General features: G+C 41.5%; 1 protein-coding gene across 2 annotated transcripts in view; it reads left to right on the top strand.

Moving 5' to 3' along the window:
* LOC134674621 (probable ATP-dependent RNA helicase kurz) overlaps positions 1 to 20,876 on the top strand; it is a 28,291-nt gene that overhangs the window by 6,538 nt on the left and 877 nt on the right. Inside the window, exons 4-18 of one of the 2 annotated variants that reach the window (XM_063532738.1) lie at positions 356 to 841; positions 1,185 to 1,400; positions 1,912 to 2,153; positions 4,338 to 4,484; positions 5,907 to 6,056; positions 6,891 to 7,056; positions 7,765 to 7,984; positions 10,753 to 10,981; positions 12,399 to 12,518; positions 14,640 to 14,780; positions 15,665 to 15,820; positions 16,266 to 16,461; positions 17,739 to 17,963; positions 19,082 to 19,223; positions 20,593 to 20,795. In XM_063532738.1, the coding sequence (XP_063388808.1) occupies positions 356 to 841; positions 1,185 to 1,400; positions 1,912 to 2,153; positions 4,338 to 4,484; positions 5,907 to 6,056; positions 6,891 to 7,056; positions 7,765 to 7,984; positions 10,753 to 10,981; positions 12,399 to 12,518; positions 14,640 to 14,780; positions 15,665 to 15,820; positions 16,266 to 16,461; positions 17,739 to 17,963; positions 19,082 to 19,223; positions 20,593 to 20,795 (3,039 nt within the window). Of the gene's footprint in view, positions 1 to 355; positions 842 to 1,184; positions 1,401 to 1,911; positions 2,154 to 4,337; positions 4,485 to 5,906; positions 6,057 to 6,890; positions 7,057 to 7,764; positions 7,985 to 10,752; positions 10,982 to 12,398; positions 12,519 to 14,639; positions 14,781 to 15,664; positions 15,821 to 16,265; positions 16,462 to 17,738; positions 17,964 to 18,194; positions 18,337 to 19,081; positions 19,224 to 20,592; positions 20,796 to 20,876 lie in introns of both variants that reach the window. The other variant, XM_063532737.1, reaches the window with a different exon arrangement.

Raw genomic sequence — 20,876 nt, 5'->3', positions numbered from 1 at the left:
GCCCAGTATTACAGGGTTGTATGTTACATTTCAAGATAGTAAATCAAACTTAATGTCACTATGACAATGTTCAAATTTCAGTTAGATAAAAGTGAAACATAGAACTCTGTAATATTGAGCCAGGGACTATTAGATTTATCTTGTGAACATTGCTTTCTAATGATTAAACCGAAATAATAGCAAGTAAAAAAAAATGTTTACAAATAACCACCATAAATTATTGAATAATACGTAATTTTAAAACTTCATTATATGCCATTAAGTCCTATTCGTAGGAACTGATAGGTTGCAAATTACTACATGATATTAATATTCCATATATTTTTACATGATATTAATATTCCATATATTTTAGGGGCAAAAAAACGATTGCGCCTTCTAAAACTTGATAGTGGGGAGAAAAAAAAGAAAGCTAAATATGACCCCAATGTAGTTGGTCTTGAAGGATCGTCTTCTGAAGGATCAAGTTCAGAATCTGAAGATGAACCAGAAATCATAGAAGAACAGAACATTCAAAATGGAACTTTAAATGATGGTAATAAAGATGAAAGTGTAATAATCAAAGATGATGAAAAAGCACATAAAATTGATGCTGAAAATATACAAGATTCTACAGAGAAAGGACATAAAGTGTCAAGAAATGAGGGAAATCAAGAAAAATCAAAGGAAGTTAAGAAAGAAGTGAAGAAACCAGTTCTAGAACATCCCACAATTGTTGTTCAAGTAAAAAGAGATCCTAAGATTCAGGTAGCAAGGCTGAAACTTCCGATTTTGGGCGAAGAGCAGAGAATCATGGAATTAGTCAATGAGAATGAGTTTTTGGTAGTTGCTGGTGAAACTGGTAAGTTATTTTCTTATTTTATTTTTTTTATTAACCATAATAGTGGTAAACAAGTGTATTGCACGTCTGGGTCTATTTAAGGATGCTATTATAGACAATTGACTTGCTTCTATTATTACTTCTTTTCTTTGTTAGTTACTGTTTTGTGTTCAAGCAAAAGGTACCTTTTGCTTAGTCACTTACAATAAGGGCACTTTGAAAGGTTATTAGTATAAAGATACAAGCTAATTTCATTCTAATGGTAAGAAAAAAAAGAAAAGAAAACGACACGAATAAATACACAGTTTATATTTTAACTTGATGCAGGTTATTAAATAGACGCAACTATTTAATTTAATTTCAGGAAGCGGTAAAACCACCCAAATACCCCAGTTCCTCTACGAAGCAGGGTACGCTGAGCATAAAATGATAGCAGTCACAGAGCCGAGAAGAGTGGCGACGGTTGCCATGGCGGCCAGAGTTGGTTACGAGCTGGGTTTGAGTAGCAAAGAGGTGTCGTATCTGATGAGGTTTGAGGGAAACGTCACTAAGGATACTAGGATCAAGTTTATGACTGATGGTGAGTCGATAATTATTATTTAGGCGTCTGGCTGTTAATTAATCGACCGTTAGCGAAGGTCTCCGTTTCATATGGCCGGATGTTCTTTGTCGCGTTTCTTAACCGGTTCTCGTGAAATTTTGTGAGCGGGTTAGGTAGTTAGAATTTTTCTGACATTTTGTTTTGTGGAATTTTCAAAATCTCCCAAATATGGTCCTAAATTAACTCGGTTAGGTTAGGTTAGGTTAGTACATATTAGGTATATGAATAGCCGTGTCCACACAGAGCGAGCATACGCGCGAAGCACGTCTACACTGGCCGTTTTGTGCGCGAGGAAATTGCCTTGCGCGTATGCTCTCACTGTGTGGACCCGGCTAATGACGCAGTTTTGGGGCAAAATATTGTCATAAATTGAAATGGAATCAAAAAGCTCAGACTAAACAGAAAAGGACATTGCTATTAATACTTACGTATTAAACCGTACTTGCAGAATTAGATCACAGTTCGGTTTTAATCACGATTCATTTTCCAGGTGTTCTTCTAAAAGAAATCCAATCAGACTTCCTCCTAAGCAAATACTCAGTAGTAATAATCGACGAAGCCCACGAGCGCAGCGTGTACACAGATATTCTACTAGGCCTACTTTCAAGGATCGTCCCACTGAGGAGAAAGAGGGGTACCCCGCTGAGGCTCATTGTGATGTCTGCTACGCTACGGGTCGAGGATTTCACGGAGAATACTAGGCTTTTTAAAGAACCACCGCCGGTAATTAAGGTAAGTTAACACATCAACATCGTATACTCTGTCTTTATAACCGACAAAGCGCATATACGAAGCGTGTACACGGACATACTACTAGGCCTACTTTCAAGGATCGTCCCACTGAGGAGAAAGAGGGGCAGCCCGTTGAGACTCATTGTGATGTCTGCTACGCTACGGGTCGAGGATTTCACGGAGAATACTAGGCTTTTTAAGGAACCACCGCCAGTAATTAAAGTAAGTTAACAAATCAACATCGTATACTCTGTCTTTATAACCGACGAAGCGCATATAGGAAGCGTGTACACGGACATACTACTAGGCCTACTTTCAAGGATCGTCCCACTGAGGAGAAAGAGGGGCAGCCCGCTGAGGCTCATTGTGATGCCTGCTACGCTACGGGTCGAGGATTTCACGGAGAATACTAGGCTTTTTAAGGAACCACCGCCAGTAATTAAGGTAAGTTAACACATCAACATCGTATACTCTGTCTTTATAACCGACGAAGCGCATATACGAAGCGTGTACACGGACATACTACTAGGCCTACTTTCAAGGATCGTCCCACTGAGGAGAAAGAGGGGCAGCCCGTTGAGACTCATTGTGATGTCTGCTACGCTACGGGTCGAGGATTTCACGGAGAATACTAGGCTTTTTAAGGAACCACCGCCAGTAATTAAAGTAAGTTAACAAATCAACATCGTATACTCTGTCTTTATAACCGACGAAGCGCATATAGGAAGCGTGTACACGGACATACTACTAGGCCTACTTTCAAGGATCGTCCCACTGAGGAGAAAGAGGGGCAGCCCGCTGAGACTCATTGTGATGTCTGCTACGCTGCGGGTCGAAGATTTCACGGAGAATACTAGGCTTTTTAAGGAACCACCGCCGGTGATAAAGGTAAATACAATGTTTTAATTATTTGATTATTTCACTTTTATTGTATCCAATGATTTAAGGCCCCTCGCCCACGGCGACTTTTTGTAGCGATGCACTAGCGATGCTGTCGCGCGTTCGCATAGATACAGTCGCGATGCGGTCGCTAGCTGTGTGCCCACGCCCACGATCGAGTCTCGATACAAACGCGATACCGTCGCGCTTCTGTCTAGGGCATGCTCCCGGGAATACCCGGTTCTCATATTCCCGGGAATTCCCGGGAATTTTATGGTGTCAAAAGAACCGGTACTGAAGACCCGGTACCGGTACTTCCCGGTTCTCATCATATGACTATTTATTCCCATTTCAATAGTAGTAATGTTTTAGTACTTTAGCTCGGGATATTATATAACATTTAATAATGGTGCTATGAAACGGGGGACCCAAATAACCCGACAAACTAACCTGGTAAAGTAGGCATTCGTGCCGGCAAGCCGTGCCGTCATATAGTGCTGAGTGCATAGACTACGCTACGGCCGTGTGGCTCGGCCCAGGCGGAGGCAATGTGTGCCGGTTAATTTCGTAAAATAGGTTGGAACGCCAATTAAGTCTTTGTTTATAATAAAATAAGTAATTTATTAATTCTTATGCAATTATTTATATGAAAATAAGTCATTCATAAAGATTGTACGCTAACAGAAACAATTTCTTAAAAGTAATCAAAAGATGCCTTGAGAACCGGGAAGAACCGGGAATCCCGGTTCCGGCCATGCCCAGAACCGGGAAATGAAATTCTTGGTACCGGGACCGGTACTGCATGCCCTACTTCTGTCGTGATGCCAACGTGATACTGTCGCACTTCTGTCTCGATGCTAACGCGATATCGTCGCGCTTCTGTCGCGATGCAAACGTGATACTGTCGCACTTCTGTCTCGATGCTATTTAACGCGATATCGTCGCGCGTCTGTCGCGATGCAAACGAGATTCAGTAAAGCTATGTATGTCGTCCGACATAGTCGCGCGTTTGCATCGATACAGTCGCGATGTTGTTGCGCGTTGCAAATGCGACTAACGCGCGTTAGTAGCGATGCTGTAGCGCGTTAGTAGCGATGCTGTAGCGCGTTAGTAGCGATGCTGTAGCGCGTTGGCATCGCTTCTGTAGCGCGTTGCAAATTGAACATTGTCATATAGTTACTTACGATCAAGTCCAATTTCAACTATCCTGAAAATGTAATATAGAACTTTGTAACATTGAGCCAGCGATGTGTATTCGTGTTACTTTGAATACTCTATAACCTATACTTTTTCTTTCTTTTTCAGATCGAGTCCAGGCAGTTTCCAGTAACAGTGCATTTCAATAAAAACACATACAGCGATTACCTAAAAGAGGCGTTTAAGAAGACTGTCAAAATACACACCAGACTACCGGAAGGTGGCATTCTGATCTTCGTCACTGGACAACAAGAGGTATTTACACGTCGTCAATGTTTCAAAATACGAATACAGTGTCTTTTAAAAAAAATAGGTCTTAAAAACCCATTAGACATCAGCATCACGTTACAAAATAATAAAAATGTAAAAATAAAATTTATTAAAAACCGGCCAAGTGCGAGTCGGACTCGCGCACGTAGGGTTCCGTAGCATAACGCCAAAAACCGCCAAAAATCACGTTTGTTGTATGGGAGCCCCACTTAAATATTTATTTTATTCTGTTTATAGGGTTCCATACCCGAAGGGTAAACGGGTCCCTATTACTAAGACTTCGCTGTCCGTCCGTCCGTCCGTCCGTCTGTCCGTCCGTCTGTCCGTCTGTCCGTCCGTCCGTCCATCTGTCTGTCACCAGGCTGTATCTCACAAACCGTGATAGCTAGACAGTTGAAATTTTCACAGATGATGTATTTCTGTTGCCGCTATAACAACAAACACTAAAAACAGAATAAAATAAAGATTTAAATGGGGCTCCCATACAACAAACGTGATTTTTCAAACACAATTACTACGCTACTTGCTTTTAAAATAGCCCTGCAGCTATATTATAACTTTAATCGGTAATTTTGTATTCATCATCATTAGGGTGGTTCAAAAAACTTTTTTTTTTATTTTCCGACGGGGCACCCCCTTATTTTGTTACACTTATTATGCTGATAAAATACACCAAGTTTCGTAATTTTATCTCAACTACAAGGGGGTGCTCAACCACTTTGAAAATTTTGTATGTTGTATGAAAACAAAAAAGAACAAGTATTTATTATTCAGAATTTTATTTAAGTATCTGTTTTCACATTATTTGCACATGTGATTTATAAGTTTTTAAGTAGAAAAACATTTTTATTTCTATTTTTTATAATTTTTCAAAAGTAAGATTTTTAGAATTTCACCTAAAAAAATCACTAAAAATATAAATAAAAATGGGTTTTCACCAAATAACTTTTAAATCACACTTTCAAATAATGTGAAAACTATTATGTACATAAAACTCAAAAAAATAATAACTTGATTTTTTTTAATTTCATACAACTTTGAAAAATTTCAAAGCGTTTGAGCACCCCCTTGTAGTTGAGATAAGATTACAAAACTTGGCATATTTAGTCAACAGAACAAGTGTAACAAAATGAGAGGGTGGCGCTTCTTCTAACTAGAGTTTGAATTTTTCCCATACAAACGTGAACCACCCTAATCATCATCATCTCAGCCATAAGACGTCCACTGCTGAACATAGGCCTCCCCCTTGGACCCGGGTATGCCCTTAAACTACGTCCAAGGCCACCGGTGGCCGGTCAGCAGCGTCCCTCAAATTCGGTGTACTCGACTGCGATCGCCAACCCGCCAAGCGTGGCGATTATGGCATTCACCCCCCATCATGCAGAGCACAATTTTGTATTATTTAAGGTAAACTACCTGGTCCGGAAGCTCCGAGCCTCGTTCCCCTACCGTAAGGACGTGGACTACACCAAGCTGATCACTAAGAAGAAGGTTATGAGCGAAGAAGACGCGGCTCTGGACTCTGAGCCTGAGGACATCGAGTCTGATGATGACGAGGTATGTTTTAATTTTTATTTTCAGTTACATTTTCACAAGAAAAAAAACCAACAAAACAAGGCAAGGCTTTACAAAAAGCCTGACCAGGAATATATGATCACGCGCCATGGGGGCTGTTCATAAAACGTCATGTATTTTTGACGATTTCTGACGATTTCTGATCATAACACTTTAAACTCTCGCGTTTTGTACACATATTCAATTACACAAACGGGTCTACCGCGATATAATTTCATTGTTTTTACCTTTAATTCCGACGTTTCAGCTGAGTTGCACCAGCTGTGGTCACGGAAAGACTGACGTCCCAACAAATGTCAACGGAGATATAACGGGATTATATCGCGGTAGACCCGTTTGTGTAATTGAATATGATTTCTGATCATGCTTCGAATGACCCCGTTTCCTCCTACCTCATGCTACCATCATCCCATGTCCAGCCCCTCCCCCCCCTAATTAGAAATGACGTAATTTATGAATAGCCCCCATGTTGCCTAATTTAAATCCTAGTAATTGCTCTGAGCAATGCCGAGCCGAACAGAGCCGAGTTTGCCCGAAAGAAGGAGTGTCTCCCCACTGGCATAATTCGATAATTCTTGTGCTAAAACATCCTAACCAAAAGGAACTAATGCATTCTTCTTCGTGTTAGGGGCTATATAAGGCTCCAAAGCCTATGTATCACTGCGACCATCCCTGATCTATTGTGATCGCCACCTACTACAACTCTCGATCCAAACCTGCAACATCAAACAGCTGCAGGATCTTTTTGATCACGAGAGACTTTAACTCCTAATAATAACTAATGCATTTAATAAATTTCCCTTTTCCGTTTTCTAGGTTGAAAAAGAAATGAAACGAGCTCGCAAAGCCCGAAAGAAAGCGAAGAAGAAGTCTAAAGAGCTGCCTAAGATTAACTTGGACGATTACGAGATGCCCGAGGACGATGGACAGGCGGACTTGGTTGGGAGCGACGAAGATAGCGAGGGGCATTTGAGCGATTCAGGTATATGGGGTCACCCTATGGCAGTCATGACATAGTTATTGGAATCTCCATAGTAATTAGTCGCTACTCTTAGCAACAAAACCAAGGCAATAGAAGTCTTATTGCTAAGAGTAGCCACTTACTATGGAGTAGTCAATAACTCACCCTATAGTGTAATAAACAGGGTCCTAAATCAAAGTGGAACAACAATAATTGGCATCAGACTAATTCCAATTCCTCACATATCCCTTAAAAGATATACCTAACTAAATATTTTGTTTTTAGGGACTGGATGTTTATTTTTGTATAGAAATTTGAATTTTTCCAATTTGTTTTTGATTTTTTGCTGTTTTTAATACTTTACTCTTTTCCGCGGCAAAAACAAACTAAACATTTTTTTTTTGAAGACGCCGGGTTTTTTCCGGCTTCGGCTACCGGTTGATTTGGTCACTTTTTCTTTAGTGTATGACATCTATTTCAGTCAGTGACGTAGCTAGGCGTGGGCGAATAGGACCTTTGCCCACGGCCTCGTACTTAAAAGCCAACGTTTTTATTACATTGAAAAGGGCCTGACTGATCACGGCTAGATTGGTTAACGCTACGCAACTGATTTCAGTTTATAATTTATTATCTCATTCCTCAGGTTTTGCGGTTGAAATTGATTTGTAATTTTTCATTATCGCTTGTAATATATTGACGTACCTATTTTAAAATCAAAATGCTTTTTAGATGCGGAAGAAGACACCCTAGTACCAGCAATAAAATCCTGCAGGCAGCCTCTATGGGTGCTACCCCTATACTCCATGCTATCTTCAGCGAAACAAGCGAGAGTGTTCGAGCCAGCACCCCCTGGTGCTAGAATATGTATTGTTAGCACGGACGTCGCTGAAACCTCGCTCACCATACCGGCGATCAAATATATTGTTGATAGTGGGAAGAAAAAGATGCGGTAAGTACAGGCATCAGAACTAAGGGGCCATCAGCTGATAGGCTAGGGGGTGGGGGGGCAGTGGATATTGATATGGCCCATTGCCAAAAATATACTTATCCCTTTCTTTTGGGTGCTAGTACAGTCAGCAGCAGAAGTCGCTATACACTCCAGGTGCTCAAAGAGAGGTAAACGTTTAAACTGTCAAAAAGTTGTTGACTGTCATGGTAGTATTTACTTGTGAGCGCTCAACGTGTCACAAATATGTTAACAGTCGCTATTCATTAATTTCTACACTTACAACAAGTCATTGATACCTTAGCTGTCAAAAAACCAATGGTATCTAAGCGGTCAACGTGTCAAATATATCTGAACAATATGGAAAAATAGACTTTAAAGCATACAAGTATGGTCGAATATTGAATAAAAGATAGCCATGCTAATTTCAGGTAAAGCGTTTTGACAATCATCGAAAGCAGTACAGTCTTGTCATCACATACATCTATCTCACGTTTTGCCCTTCAACCATTTGACAGGAGCCTCTCGGTCAACTTACTGCAAACTATTTCTTTTAACATAATCGTCAAGACGAATGACACATAGCAAAAGCTAACTGAAGCCGAATTTAGAGCCAATTGTCAAGGCAAGTCGTGGTCTCAGTAACAGGCGTTTGCTTTTCAAAGCAGAGACCGCGGGTTCAAATCTCAGTCGTACGCACCTAGAGATATTACAGCTTTTTGTTTTTTTTTGGGTTTCATTTCTATTATTAATTTGTGTCTTCTGGTTTTATGTTAATTTCGCATTAGTTTATATAATTTTTGAAGATAATGTCACATGTAGCGTATGTACGACTTTCTATCAGGACGTTGTAGGTTTGAACCCGCAGTGGGCGTTACTTAGATTACTCCTGTGCGGAATGCCATTTGATATTTACTACTCAAAAATCACGTTTATTGTATGGGAGCCCCTTACTTAAATCTTTATTTTATTCTGTTTTTAGTATTTCTTGTTACTTATAATAGCGGCAACAGAAATACATCATTTGTGAAAATTTCAACTGTCTAGCTATCACGGTTCCTGAGATACAGCCTGGTGACAGACGGACGGACGGACGGATGGATGGACAGACGGACGGACAGCAGAGTCTTAGTAATAGAGTCCCGTTTTACCCTTTGGGTACGGAACCCTAAAAATGCTGGTCTCTTCGAAAACTGACTAAATTAAATTAAAGGATATGAAAACAATGCATTTTATTAATTTCAGACATCATGTTTCATAGTAACATTTAATGCTTAAGACCTACACAATCGATATCTAAATAGAAATAGTCTTAGTTTTATTTTTCAAAACGTTCGGGGTTCGATTCCCGAGCTGAGTACACATTTTTTTAATGTATGAATGCAGTTTTTCGTGTTACTAAAATCGATGACATGCACATGACATGATTCCTAAGAAGAGATCGGTGTATATCTTATAGTATCAGATTTTCCCATACTGGCCGATCTAAATGGGCCACCCTGTATAGTATATTTTACTACAATAAGTGGGCTAAATAAATATATTAACATAGGTATATAATATGATCAACGGTTTGGAAGAACAGCCGCATATGACAGTTAAAATAAAAAAAAACCGATCATTCTAGTAGAACCTACTTATTTATTGTATAAGTTTGACACTTAACGATAAAATACTTCTTTAAGAAAGGAGGTGTCAATTCGTAGTGCTACAGTATTTATTTTAAAGTTAAACAGATAAAATGTTGATGCTTAGTTACCATTGAAATAACAACTGCTTAGCAACTGGTGGCACCCTGGCTGCTGACGTACATGATTGGCAGTGCGTGTAGGTATTAATGACAGCAGCTTGAATTTGATTGCTTAGTTACCACTGACTTTTTAACCGTTATTGTCATTGTGATTAAATAAGGGTGTACATATGTGTTAAAGAAAAACTCAGAAGTTAAGGTATTTGTGACGAACTGAAAGCCTACGTGAAAATGACATCTTAGATGTCCTTATTTTTGTGACGATTGAAGTGTATATTATTTCTTGGACACCTTGCCCGCTCAGGTATATCTGCTGCTGACTGTACTAGCGTACGACTAAGACAGTATGATTCTCGCTGTCTATTTTTGAAATGAGACAGTCCAGGGCTAAACTAGACGATCGGTCTGGCTTAGTGGGTAGTCACCCTGTCTGTGAAGCCGATGGTCCTGGGTTCGAGTCATGGTTTTTTGTCTATGCACGTGTCACCGTAAAATTATAAACACTCGTCAGTTTATAATCTCGCTAATTAAATTATACATTGACGGTAGGGAGATTACAATCTAACCTACGTTAGATTGTAAACTAACGGGTTCACAATCTTACGGTGTCATATATAAGTATGTATTTATCTATAAAAGTAATGTATATCGTCACCCATATTCATAGACTAGGAATCCTCTAGACCGAGTTTAGAGCAATTATTTCATGCAACCGATGATGCCAAAAATGCGGGGGTGCGTGGGACGAGGTGAGCGAAGTCCCGTGCTGTGATTGGTCCGTTCAAAGACACGTACGTCACACAAAGACACTTTAGACCCGAGCATGGAGTAAAATTATCATATGCGTGGCAGAGGGGATAGCGCGACTATGCTCAGTCTGGAAGATGTTTTGTCTGTGCCCATATTATAAGCTTTGCTTAGTTTGGGGCTAGGTTGATCTGTTTAAGATTAAGATGACCCCTGATATTTATTTTATTTAAACTATAGTATATTACGTATACTTATATATTTTTTATTTTAGCGTGTACGACCACTCAACTGGCGCAAGCGCCTGGCGCGTCGTCTGGACGTCGCAGGCCTCCGCGTGTCAGCGCTCGGGCCGCGCGGGCCGCACGGCGGCCGGCCACGCGTACCGGCTGTACAGCTCGGCCGTCTTCCAGCACGACTGCCCCGACCAGCACCCGCCGGACCTGTGCCGCAGGCCGGTCGACGACCTGCTGCTGCAGATGAAGTGCATGGGCATTGACAAGGTGAGGCGATGATGATGATGTTGCTGATGGTGATGATGATGATGATTTGCTGCAATGATTGGCTACGTCAGTCACCTGAGAGCGCACCAGCGACGCTCTCAGCTGTAGCATAGCAGTCGCTGTAGCCGAAAACGGCTAAGAGATGATGATGATAATGATGTTCCTGTCCGAATCAGCGTCTTCTTCTTTTTCTTTACCTCTTGACAGAGTGGTCGTGGCCATTATGTAGACTTTAGAGCGACTTGTTTAACGACACGTCGCCATTCCTCCCGTAGAGCTGCTTTCCGTGAGCATTCGCTTACTGTGGCCGACACACTGGCTTTGATTTGGTCGTTCCATCTCATTGCCTATTTCCGTGTTCTTATAACCCGGCAACCTTCAAATCAAGAGTGAACAGGCACCTTCTGGGCGAGCTCGCTCCATCGTAGGCCACGTCTACGCCTCGGCTAGTCTGTGGCCATGAGTAAGCCCATTCATAATAAAAAAAAAAAAAAAAATTGGCGATCTTCCTCTAGCCCTGTCCCCTCCCACTCTTCCTTGCACAACTAGTAGGGCATGCAGTACCGGTCCCGGTACCAAGAATTTCATTTCCCGGTTCTGGGCATGGCCGGAACCGGGAATCCCGGTTCTTCCCGGTTCTCAAGGCATCTTTTGATTACTTTATAAAATTGTTTGTGTTAGCGTACAATCTTTATGAATGACTTATTTTCATATAAATAATTGCATAAAAATTAATAAATGACTTATTTTATTATAAACAAACACTTAATTGGCGTTCGAATCTATTTTACGAAATTAACCGGCACACTTTGCCTCCGCCTGGGCCGAGCCACACGGCCGTAGCGTAGTCGATGCACTCAGCACTATGACGGCACGGCCTGCCTGCACGAAAGCCTACTTTACTAGGTTAGTTTGTCGGGTTATTGGTGTCTCCCATTTCATAGCACCATTATTAAAATTTATATAATGTCCCGAGTTAAAGTACTAAAATATTAACTACTATTGAAATGGGAATAAATAGTAATATGATGAGAACCGGGAAGTACCGGTACCGGGTCTTCAGTACCGGTTCTTTTGACACTATAAAATTCCCGGGAATTCCCGGGAATATGAGAACCGGGAATTCTCGGGAGCATGCCCTAACAACTAGGCGTTCTATGGATGTTCCATTTCGTCGAAAGATTTACCCCCTTATTCATAAACGTTTACTAAAGTTAAGAAGGCGATAATAATCGTTTGTCCCTTTCCGACGTATTAGTATGATGGAAAGGGACAAACGATTATTATCGGCTTGTCAACTTTAGTAAACGTTTATGAATAAGGGGGTTAGTGTGTACGACCATTCAACTGGCGCAAGCGCCTGGCGCGTCGAATCTAAGATTGATTTTAAGATTAAAAATATCTTTCAACTCAACAGGTGGTGAACTTCCCGTTCCCAACAGCGCCAGACAGAATGCAACTCCGATTGGCGGAGAAACGGCTGGAGGTGCTGGGTATTCTGGAGAAGGTGGACACCAAGAGGAAAGACGGTGAAGAAGTGAGTGTTTTGCGTAATCTTATACCTTTAACACATTCACTGCCCCCGACGCACGTGTGCGTTCACCGCCATACAAGTTTGTTCCTAGGCCACGCCCCCTGGCAGTGAATGCGTTAAACGAGTGCAATTCATATATTATATATATACAGTATGTATCTGAACGAAAAGCAATTACTCAAACCCGTTAACGTTATAGGTCATACTGAGCTACTATTACTATGGGACCGACCCCGAAAACACGGAAAAAAAATTGGATGCTTCATACATTTTGCTGGTCTGATGTTGAAATATCCTATGGGAAAGTCAATTTTCTTTTCGCGATTTCGGGGTTGGTCCCATAGTAAAAGTTGCTCAGTATGACCTAAACATTAACGGGTGTGGGTAATTGCTTTTCGTTCAGATACATACTGTATATTTATATTTTTCGGGGATCTCGGAAACGACTCTAACGATTTCGATGGAATATGGGGGTTTTCGGGGGCGACAAATCGATCTAGTTAAGTAGCTAGGTCTTATTTCTGGGAAAACGCGCATTTTTGAGTTTTTACATGTGGTCCGATCAAAGCTCGGTCTCTCAGATATTTATTCTTACTCTACCTATACTACCCAAAGGTTGTCTGGAAGAGATCGCTTTTTAGCGATAAGACTGCCTGTTGTTACCGGGTTCTATTGTTCCACTAAAATTTCTTTGTAATTTTACATGTATGTAAGATGTATGATTATTGGTGCAATAATAGTACATTATTGTCGAGGCTCGGAAGTAGCTACTTGCAGGCTGAGGATTCGTTTTAAACGGACGACCTTGGGAGTCCGTTTAATGGAATCCGAAGCCAGCAAGTAGCCTTCCAGCCGAGTCATATATAGTGCTTTTCTCAAAAATGGTGCAAGCAATATAAATATCATAGAAATATTTTACAAAACCAACATTGTTACGGTATATATTTTCGCAGAAGAAAGCCCTTGCCGCCTTTTTATTATTTAATAAAAAAAATAGAAGTGTATTTTTCTACCGAAAATACGCCAACCTATTTGAGACAACTAAATAGTCGCGGTACTAATCATCTGTTTGGCTGTTTAGTGGGCCTGATGTGCCTTCATTTGATATGGCCATTTCAACTTTTAAAAAGTTTGGAACTCGACAAATAATGGAATTTGTATGCAACATTGCAGTCCCAAAATCGAGACTGCAATGTTTTTAACTTTTTAATTTTTGACTGACCATAAACTAAGCGCTTCGCGACCTATTATTTAGACGGCGAAGTCGACTTTGCCGTCCATTTTTGAGAAATAGTACATTATTGCAGAGGCCGGGAAAGGGCAATTCGCGGATGAGTTTCGATTTTGTCGGACGACGCGAAGCCGAATCCACGAATTGCTATTCCTGCCGAGGCATATATAGTGCTTTTCTCCAAACATGCGAGGAAATAAGCTAAAATAATTATTATTTAAGCATCAAGCATCACTCAAATCAAACCTTCACATCCAAAATGTCAAAAACAATTTCCCTCTTTAATTAATTTTTAAAAGTTAAAGGCACAAACTTATTCTGCCATTCAGTACCATTCAATATTCGTTCATTCAATATAATTGCGCAATATAGTTTGTCAAACCAACTTTTCAGTCAGTAAGAACCAGGAAAACTACACCCATCCTTTTCTTTTGGGTGCTAGTACTAGTGTAAGACAAAGATAGTATGATTCTCTTTGTCTATGTTTGAAATGAGAAAGTCCTTTGACAAACTATGTAAGCTTTATGAACACGGATGAGATTTAAAAAATATATAAAAATAATCTTTGATTTTATTAAGCAGTATTCGCACGATCATACACGTGAAATTATAGCTGATCGGGTCGTGTAGAAGCGGCTCGCGGCAATAATAATTGGCTGTTTGCGTTTTTTATTATTAAAAGTAAAAAACACTACAGTAATAAGTTATTACTGTAGTGTTTTTTTACTTCCCGTCCGCTAGAACAGGACAGCGATAGTTTGCTGTTTTTTAGTTAGAGTTTGACATTAACGAAGAACTTCCCGTACTATTTTTGCTACAGTAAGGTGAACATTTCCGAGCATATTGGAGAAAAGAATATTTACTTACTTACTTACTTACTATTTGGTTTTCAGGTGCTAAAAGTGACGCCTCTTGGTAAGGCGGTGTCTGCTTTCCCGATACTCCCCCGCTACGGTAAAATGCTGGCGTTAAGCCACCAACAGAATCTCCTGCCGTACACTATTCTGCTAGTGTCCGCACTTACCGTGCCTGAGGTAAGCAGTTACATACTTACTGCGTTTTTAGGGTTCCGTACCCAAAGGATAAAACGGGACCCTATTGCTAAGACTCTGCTGTCCGTCCGTCCGTCCGTCTGTCACCAGGCTGTATCTCACGAACCGTGATAGCTAGACAGTTGAAATTTTCACAGATGATGTATTTCTGTTGCCGCTATTACAACAAATACTAAAAAGTACGGAACCCTCGGTGGGCGAGTCCGACTCGCACTTGACCGGTTTTTAATTGTAAATAACAGTCAACAGTGTCAACCAGGGATGTTGCGGATGCAGATTTTTATACGAAAGCGCGAAAGACGCGGAAGTGGATGTCAAGATTAGGTTCTTAAAACACGTAAAATATTACATATTTAGTAATTTTTATTTAAAAAATAACGAAACGTTTAGTATTTGAGCAAGAATATCATCATCATCATCATCATCATCATCTCAGCCATAAGACGTCCACTGCTGAACATAGGCCTCTCCCTTGGACCTCCATTCGTACCGGTTGGAAGCGACCCGCATCCAGCGTCTTCCGGCGGCCTTAACAAAGTCGTCCGTCCATCTTGTGGGTGGACGTCCTACGCTGCGCTTGCTAGTCCGTGGACTCCACTCGAGCACTTTTCGACCTCATCGGCCATCTTCTCTGCGCGCAATGTGGCCTGCCCATTGCCACTTCAGATTGCTAATCCGGTGGGCTATGTCGGTGACTTTAGTTCGTTTATGGATCGCCTCATTTCTGATTCGATCACGCTAGAGAAACTCCGAGCATAGCCCTCTCGATAGCTCGTTGAGCGACTTTGAATTTTGAGATGAATATAGGTGCGTTAAATTTAATAAAATTTTATTTTTTTCCTTTAATATAATAAATGGTTCCTCAGGTGATGTCAGGTAAACCGGACAACTGGCCGGCGACTGGCAACTTGCAGCTACTCGGCGACCCGGGCGTGCTGCTGCGGGCTGTGGGCGCGGCGGAACACGCCCACTCCAATGGCGAAGAGGAACTTTTCTGTGCCAAACACGGACTCAGAGAGAAGGTGAGTCTTCTCCACAAGGTCGATTAGGGCTCATTTAGACGCTGCGAGTTCGCATGCGAGTTTCAATACTCCGTAATGTAACAGGCCGCAATGTAACTAAAATCGCGTACGAGTTTTAGCGCCGTCTCAATCAGCCCTTATGTCAAAATATGGTGCAATCACAGTGGGTCGTTCGCCTCGTGAAAACAGTTTCGGTTGTCCGGCAACCTCATACTTTAATTCGGCTACTGCCTTAGAAAAAAAACATTCATGACATTCACAAACATGAGAATACAAAAAACTGACAGACAGACGCACGAGTGATAAGTGTTCCGTTTTTTCTCTTTTGAGGTACGGAACCCTAAAAAGAACCGACTCCCCTAAAATAATACTTCTAGCATCACCACTTCTTTTTTTTATATTTCTTAATTTTTTTTGTGAGTTTTAAATAATTCTTTACTTCCAGGCCATCAAAGAAATCCGCAAACTTCGCAAACAGTTGACCTCAGAGATCAATCTCAGCGTAGCCAACGTAGACGTATCCGTAGACCCTAAGATGGCGCCACCAGATGATAGGCAAGCGAGATTGCTACGACAACTGTTACTCAGTGGACTTGGAGACCAAGTAGGGAGGAAGATTGGACTTGATGAGGTGAAGGAAGGTATGTTTTTCTAGACGTGCTTGTAGATCTATGTATGTAGACCTTGGCATGGTTCCACCAGATGATAGGCAGGCGCGGTTACTACGACAACTGTTACTCAGTGGACTTGGAGACCAAGTAGGGAGGAAGATTGGACTTGATGAAGTGAAGGAAGGTATGTTTTTCTAGATGTGCTTGTAGATCTATGTATGTAGACCTTGGCATGGTTCCACCAGATGATAGGCAGGCGCGGTTACTACGACAACTGTTACTCAGTGGAATTGTAGACCAAGTAGGGAGGAAGATTGGACTTGATGAGGTGAAGGAAGGTATGTTTTTCTAGACGTGCTTGTAGATCTATGTATGTAGACCTTGGCATGGTTCCACCAGATGATAGGCAGGCGCGGTTACTACGACAACTGTTACTCAGTGGACTTGGAGACCAAGTAGGGAGGAAGATTGGACTTGATGAAGTGAAGGAAGGTATGTTTTTCTAGATGTGCTTGTAGATCTATGTATGTAGACCTTGGCATGGTTCCACCAGATGATAGGCAGGCGCGGTTACTACGACAACTGTTACTCAGTGGAATTGTAGACCAAGTAGGGAGGAAGATTGGACTTGATGAGGTGAAGGAAGGTATGTTTTTCTAGACGTGCTTGTAGATCTATGTATGTAGACCTTAGCAGGGCTCCAGCAGATGATAGACGCCTCTTACTACGACAACTGCTGCTAAGTGAGTTAGCATTAACCCGGGGTTAACCGGTTAAACCGTTAACCCAGTGTCTAATTGTACTGGTAACCATGATAACTCCAGGTTTAACCGGTTACTGAATGGTGAAAGTAGCCCTAACAGTCCTAAGCTAGGTTGCGTTGCTGGCTCTTTGGCCACCACTCTCACCTTAATAGGAGATGACTGAAGGGGCCTTTGCCGAGCTGATAGCTACCTAGCCTCGTCCTGCCCACCATACTCGGTGCAAGCTATTGAAATTTAAATCAAATTATTTAGGAAATAGCGTTGATTTTCCTTTGTTTCACATTTTAAGTAAATAAATATTCATAACTTGGTAAGAATGGAAAATGTCCTTTATCTTCGTAAAACCCAAGTCAATTTTAGCGTTTTTGAATTTGGAACTTTCTTTTATTTCTATAAGAGTTCATAACTCGAATTTGATTTGTACTTATACACGTACGCGGGGACTTATGAGGTTAAAAATCACATCGATTAGTCTGGCTAGTAAAGGAGTTTATAAATATTTATATAAAAAAAATCGTTTTACATAGTTTTCACTTTTTCCAGGCGAAGACAAGCGCAAATTCAAATACGCATACCACTGCGGCGACCTTGAAGAGCCGGTCCACCTCCATTCAGAGTCCATACTTCGCCGCACCATCCCTGAATGGGTGGTGTATCAGGAGCTATACGAAACTGGAGGCGAGGATAAGCGGAAAATGGTGATGAAGAACGTTACGGCTATAGAACCGGAGTGGCTCCCGAGCTATGTGCCGCAGCTGTGTAACCTTGGTAAGAGCTGTTTTTACTGACGTCACAGAATAAATAATAGTACTAGTTACACAAGACTCACTCTCTAATAAAACGCGTCTGTTACGATCATGACAGATATGGCCGCTAGGTGGCGACAGCGCCACGCGTGGCTTATGGCTTTCCCCAAAATTGGGGAACGGATGTACTTTTAGCTACCTGTAGCAAAGCGACGAAATCGCGGACGAAATTATTTCTTCTTGTGTTTCACAGGCGATCCTCTCACGGACCCGGAGCCCAGATTCGATGACAAGTCCGGCCGAGTGAAGTGCCATTTCAAAGGCACCTTCGGCAAGGCTGGCTGGGAACTACCCGTGGTCGAAATAGACTTTCCGGACAAAATCGAGAGATACAGGTAACTACAAACATTTATATTACCTCCCACAGGACAGGTGCTGCCATCTCTAAAGTTGCCGGACCCGGACTAAAAAAACCCGGACATTTGGGGTAAATCGCATTTTTTCCCTGGACGTGTATTTATACGGTTTTTACCTACTTTGTACACAATAATGCGGGTAAATAATTTAATTCAATAAGGTGTTTCCTCACAATAAAAGTGTCCGAGTTTTTCCCGGACACCCTTTGAAAACCCCTTCGAACGTGCTCCAAGCTAGGACAGATCCGGGGAAACCCGGATGGATGGTAGCTCTAAGGACAGGGGATCCTCTCACGGACTCGGAGCCCAGATTCGATGACAAGTGCGGCCGAGTGAAGTGCCACTTCAACGGAACCTTCGGCAGAGCTGTCTGGGAACTACCCGTGGTCGAAATAGACTTTCCGGACAAAATCGAGAGATACAGGTAACTACAAACATTTATATTACCTCCCACAGGACAGGTGCTGGCATCTCTAAAGTTGCCGGACCCGGACTAAAAAAACCCGGACATTTGGGGTAAATCGCATTTTTTCCCTGGACGTGTATTTATACGGTTTTTACCTACTTTGTACACAATAGCGGGTAAATAATTTAATTCAATAAGGTGTTTCCTCACAATAAAAGTGCCCGAGATTTCCCCGGACACTCTTTGAAAGCCCCTCGGACGGTCTTTGGACTAGAACAAATCCGGGGAAACCCGGACGGATGGTAGCGCTAAGGACAGGGGATCCTCTCACGGACCCGGAGCCCAGATTCGATGACAAGTCCGGCCGAGTGAAGTGCCACTTCAAAGGCACCTTCGGTAAGGCTGGCTGGGAACTACCCGTGGTCGAAATAGACTTTCCGGACAAAATCGAGAGATACAGGTATAATAATAAGCTACGTTTACGGTAGTTACGTTCTTGAAAATTCGAGAAAATTTTAATAGCACCATCTGTTGCAGCGGTCGGCAACCTGCGGCCCGCGGGCCGCATGCGGCTCGTGAAACTGTCACTTGCGATCCGAGTGCCGCCTTGGCTATTTTGTATGTAATAGTGACAAACGACGATGTCTCATAAAGTCATAAATATTAACAAAGTACGGCCCGCGTCACCCCCGTTAACTACTATGTGGCTCGTGGCTGCTAAAAGGTTGCCGACCGCTGATCTATTGTATTAAAAGCATTAAAATCTATATAAGAATTGTATTTTAACGTAACCAGGACATTCACCACTACAACTATTAGAAATGGGGTAGAGTTAGACTAAGAAAAGTCTGCAACGATTTTGATAGTACACGCAGTGCAAGTGTTATTTTAAACGGCATACTTCTATGAAATTATTATGACGTATAAATAACACTTGCACTGCGTGTGCTATCAAAATCATTGCAGTCTTATCTTGGTCTAACTCTGTGTACGTTCGAACAACTTGGTTGCTGACCAGCTGTGAAACCTTTTCACATTTATTACGTCATTGGCATTAAATTGATTTAAAAAGTAAAATAATTATGATTTATTATGTAAACGCAAAAAGAATAGATAGTATAGAGGGGTCCTGTCATAGTAAATGTTGTAGTCACTGTAAATTTACTGCCATCTATTGACACACGACTAAAATTCAAAATAAATACGTATACGTATAAATTATCAAAAAAACGAATATATATAGATTAATGATTTTATTATTTTTATATCATTTTGACCCATGTTCATTCACTGATATCTATGTGTTAAAATTGTTAAATATGAAACGGTGTCGTCACGCCATCTAGCCGAGAATGACTTTTTCTTGATTTCCGAGGCACGTTTTTTTCTTACCCCTTTATTCATAAACGTTTACTAAAGTTGACAAGCCGATAATAATCGTTTGTCCCTTTCCATCATACCAATACGTCGGAAAGGGACAAACGATTATTATCGGCTTGATAACTTTAGTAAACGTTTATGAATAAGGGGGTTAGACTTTCTTAGACTTTATTCATCTTATACGAAGTTACATATGTCTTTGGTAAACGTTATATGGCGGGTCACAAAGTCAGAAATCAGTTAGTGACACAGTTGTCCAAATAGCAACACTCTTAACTGTCCATCGGTGGTCCTTATGCCTTTTGTAATAAGGTTTACGAACTGTCAGTTAACAGTGTGGGAGATGGTACAGTCAGCATCAAAAGCAGCGTATCAGACTAAACGTGAAGAATATCTACCATTAACTAATATGTTCTCTCAAAACGTTCAAACGCTCGTTTCTTCTGCAGGTGGTTCGCCCGTTTCCTCCTAGAGGGCACTGTAGTACCCAAGCTCAAGAAATACGCCGGCTCTTTACTCTCCCCTCCCTCCACCATGGTGAAGAGCTGGGCCAAGCTGCAGCCGCGTACGGAGATATTGCTGAAGGCGCTCATTATGAAGAGAGTAGGACACAGAGAGGCGCTGTTCAATATGTGGGAAGAGCAGAGCAATTGTAAGTAGAATTAGAAGTACCGTATAACCAACTATGGCCCTAAGCTCAAGAAATACGCCGGCTCTTTACTCTCCCCTCCCT

This window comes from Cydia fagiglandana, chromosome 20, assembly GCF_963556715.1.
Source record: "Cydia fagiglandana chromosome 20, ilCydFagi1.1, whole genome shotgun sequence".
Lineage (NCBI taxonomy): Eukaryota > Metazoa > Arthropoda > Insecta > Lepidoptera > Tortricidae > Cydia > Cydia fagiglandana.
Note: the sequence above shows the minus strand (reverse complement) of the source record. Positions and strands in the feature narration are given on the sequence as shown.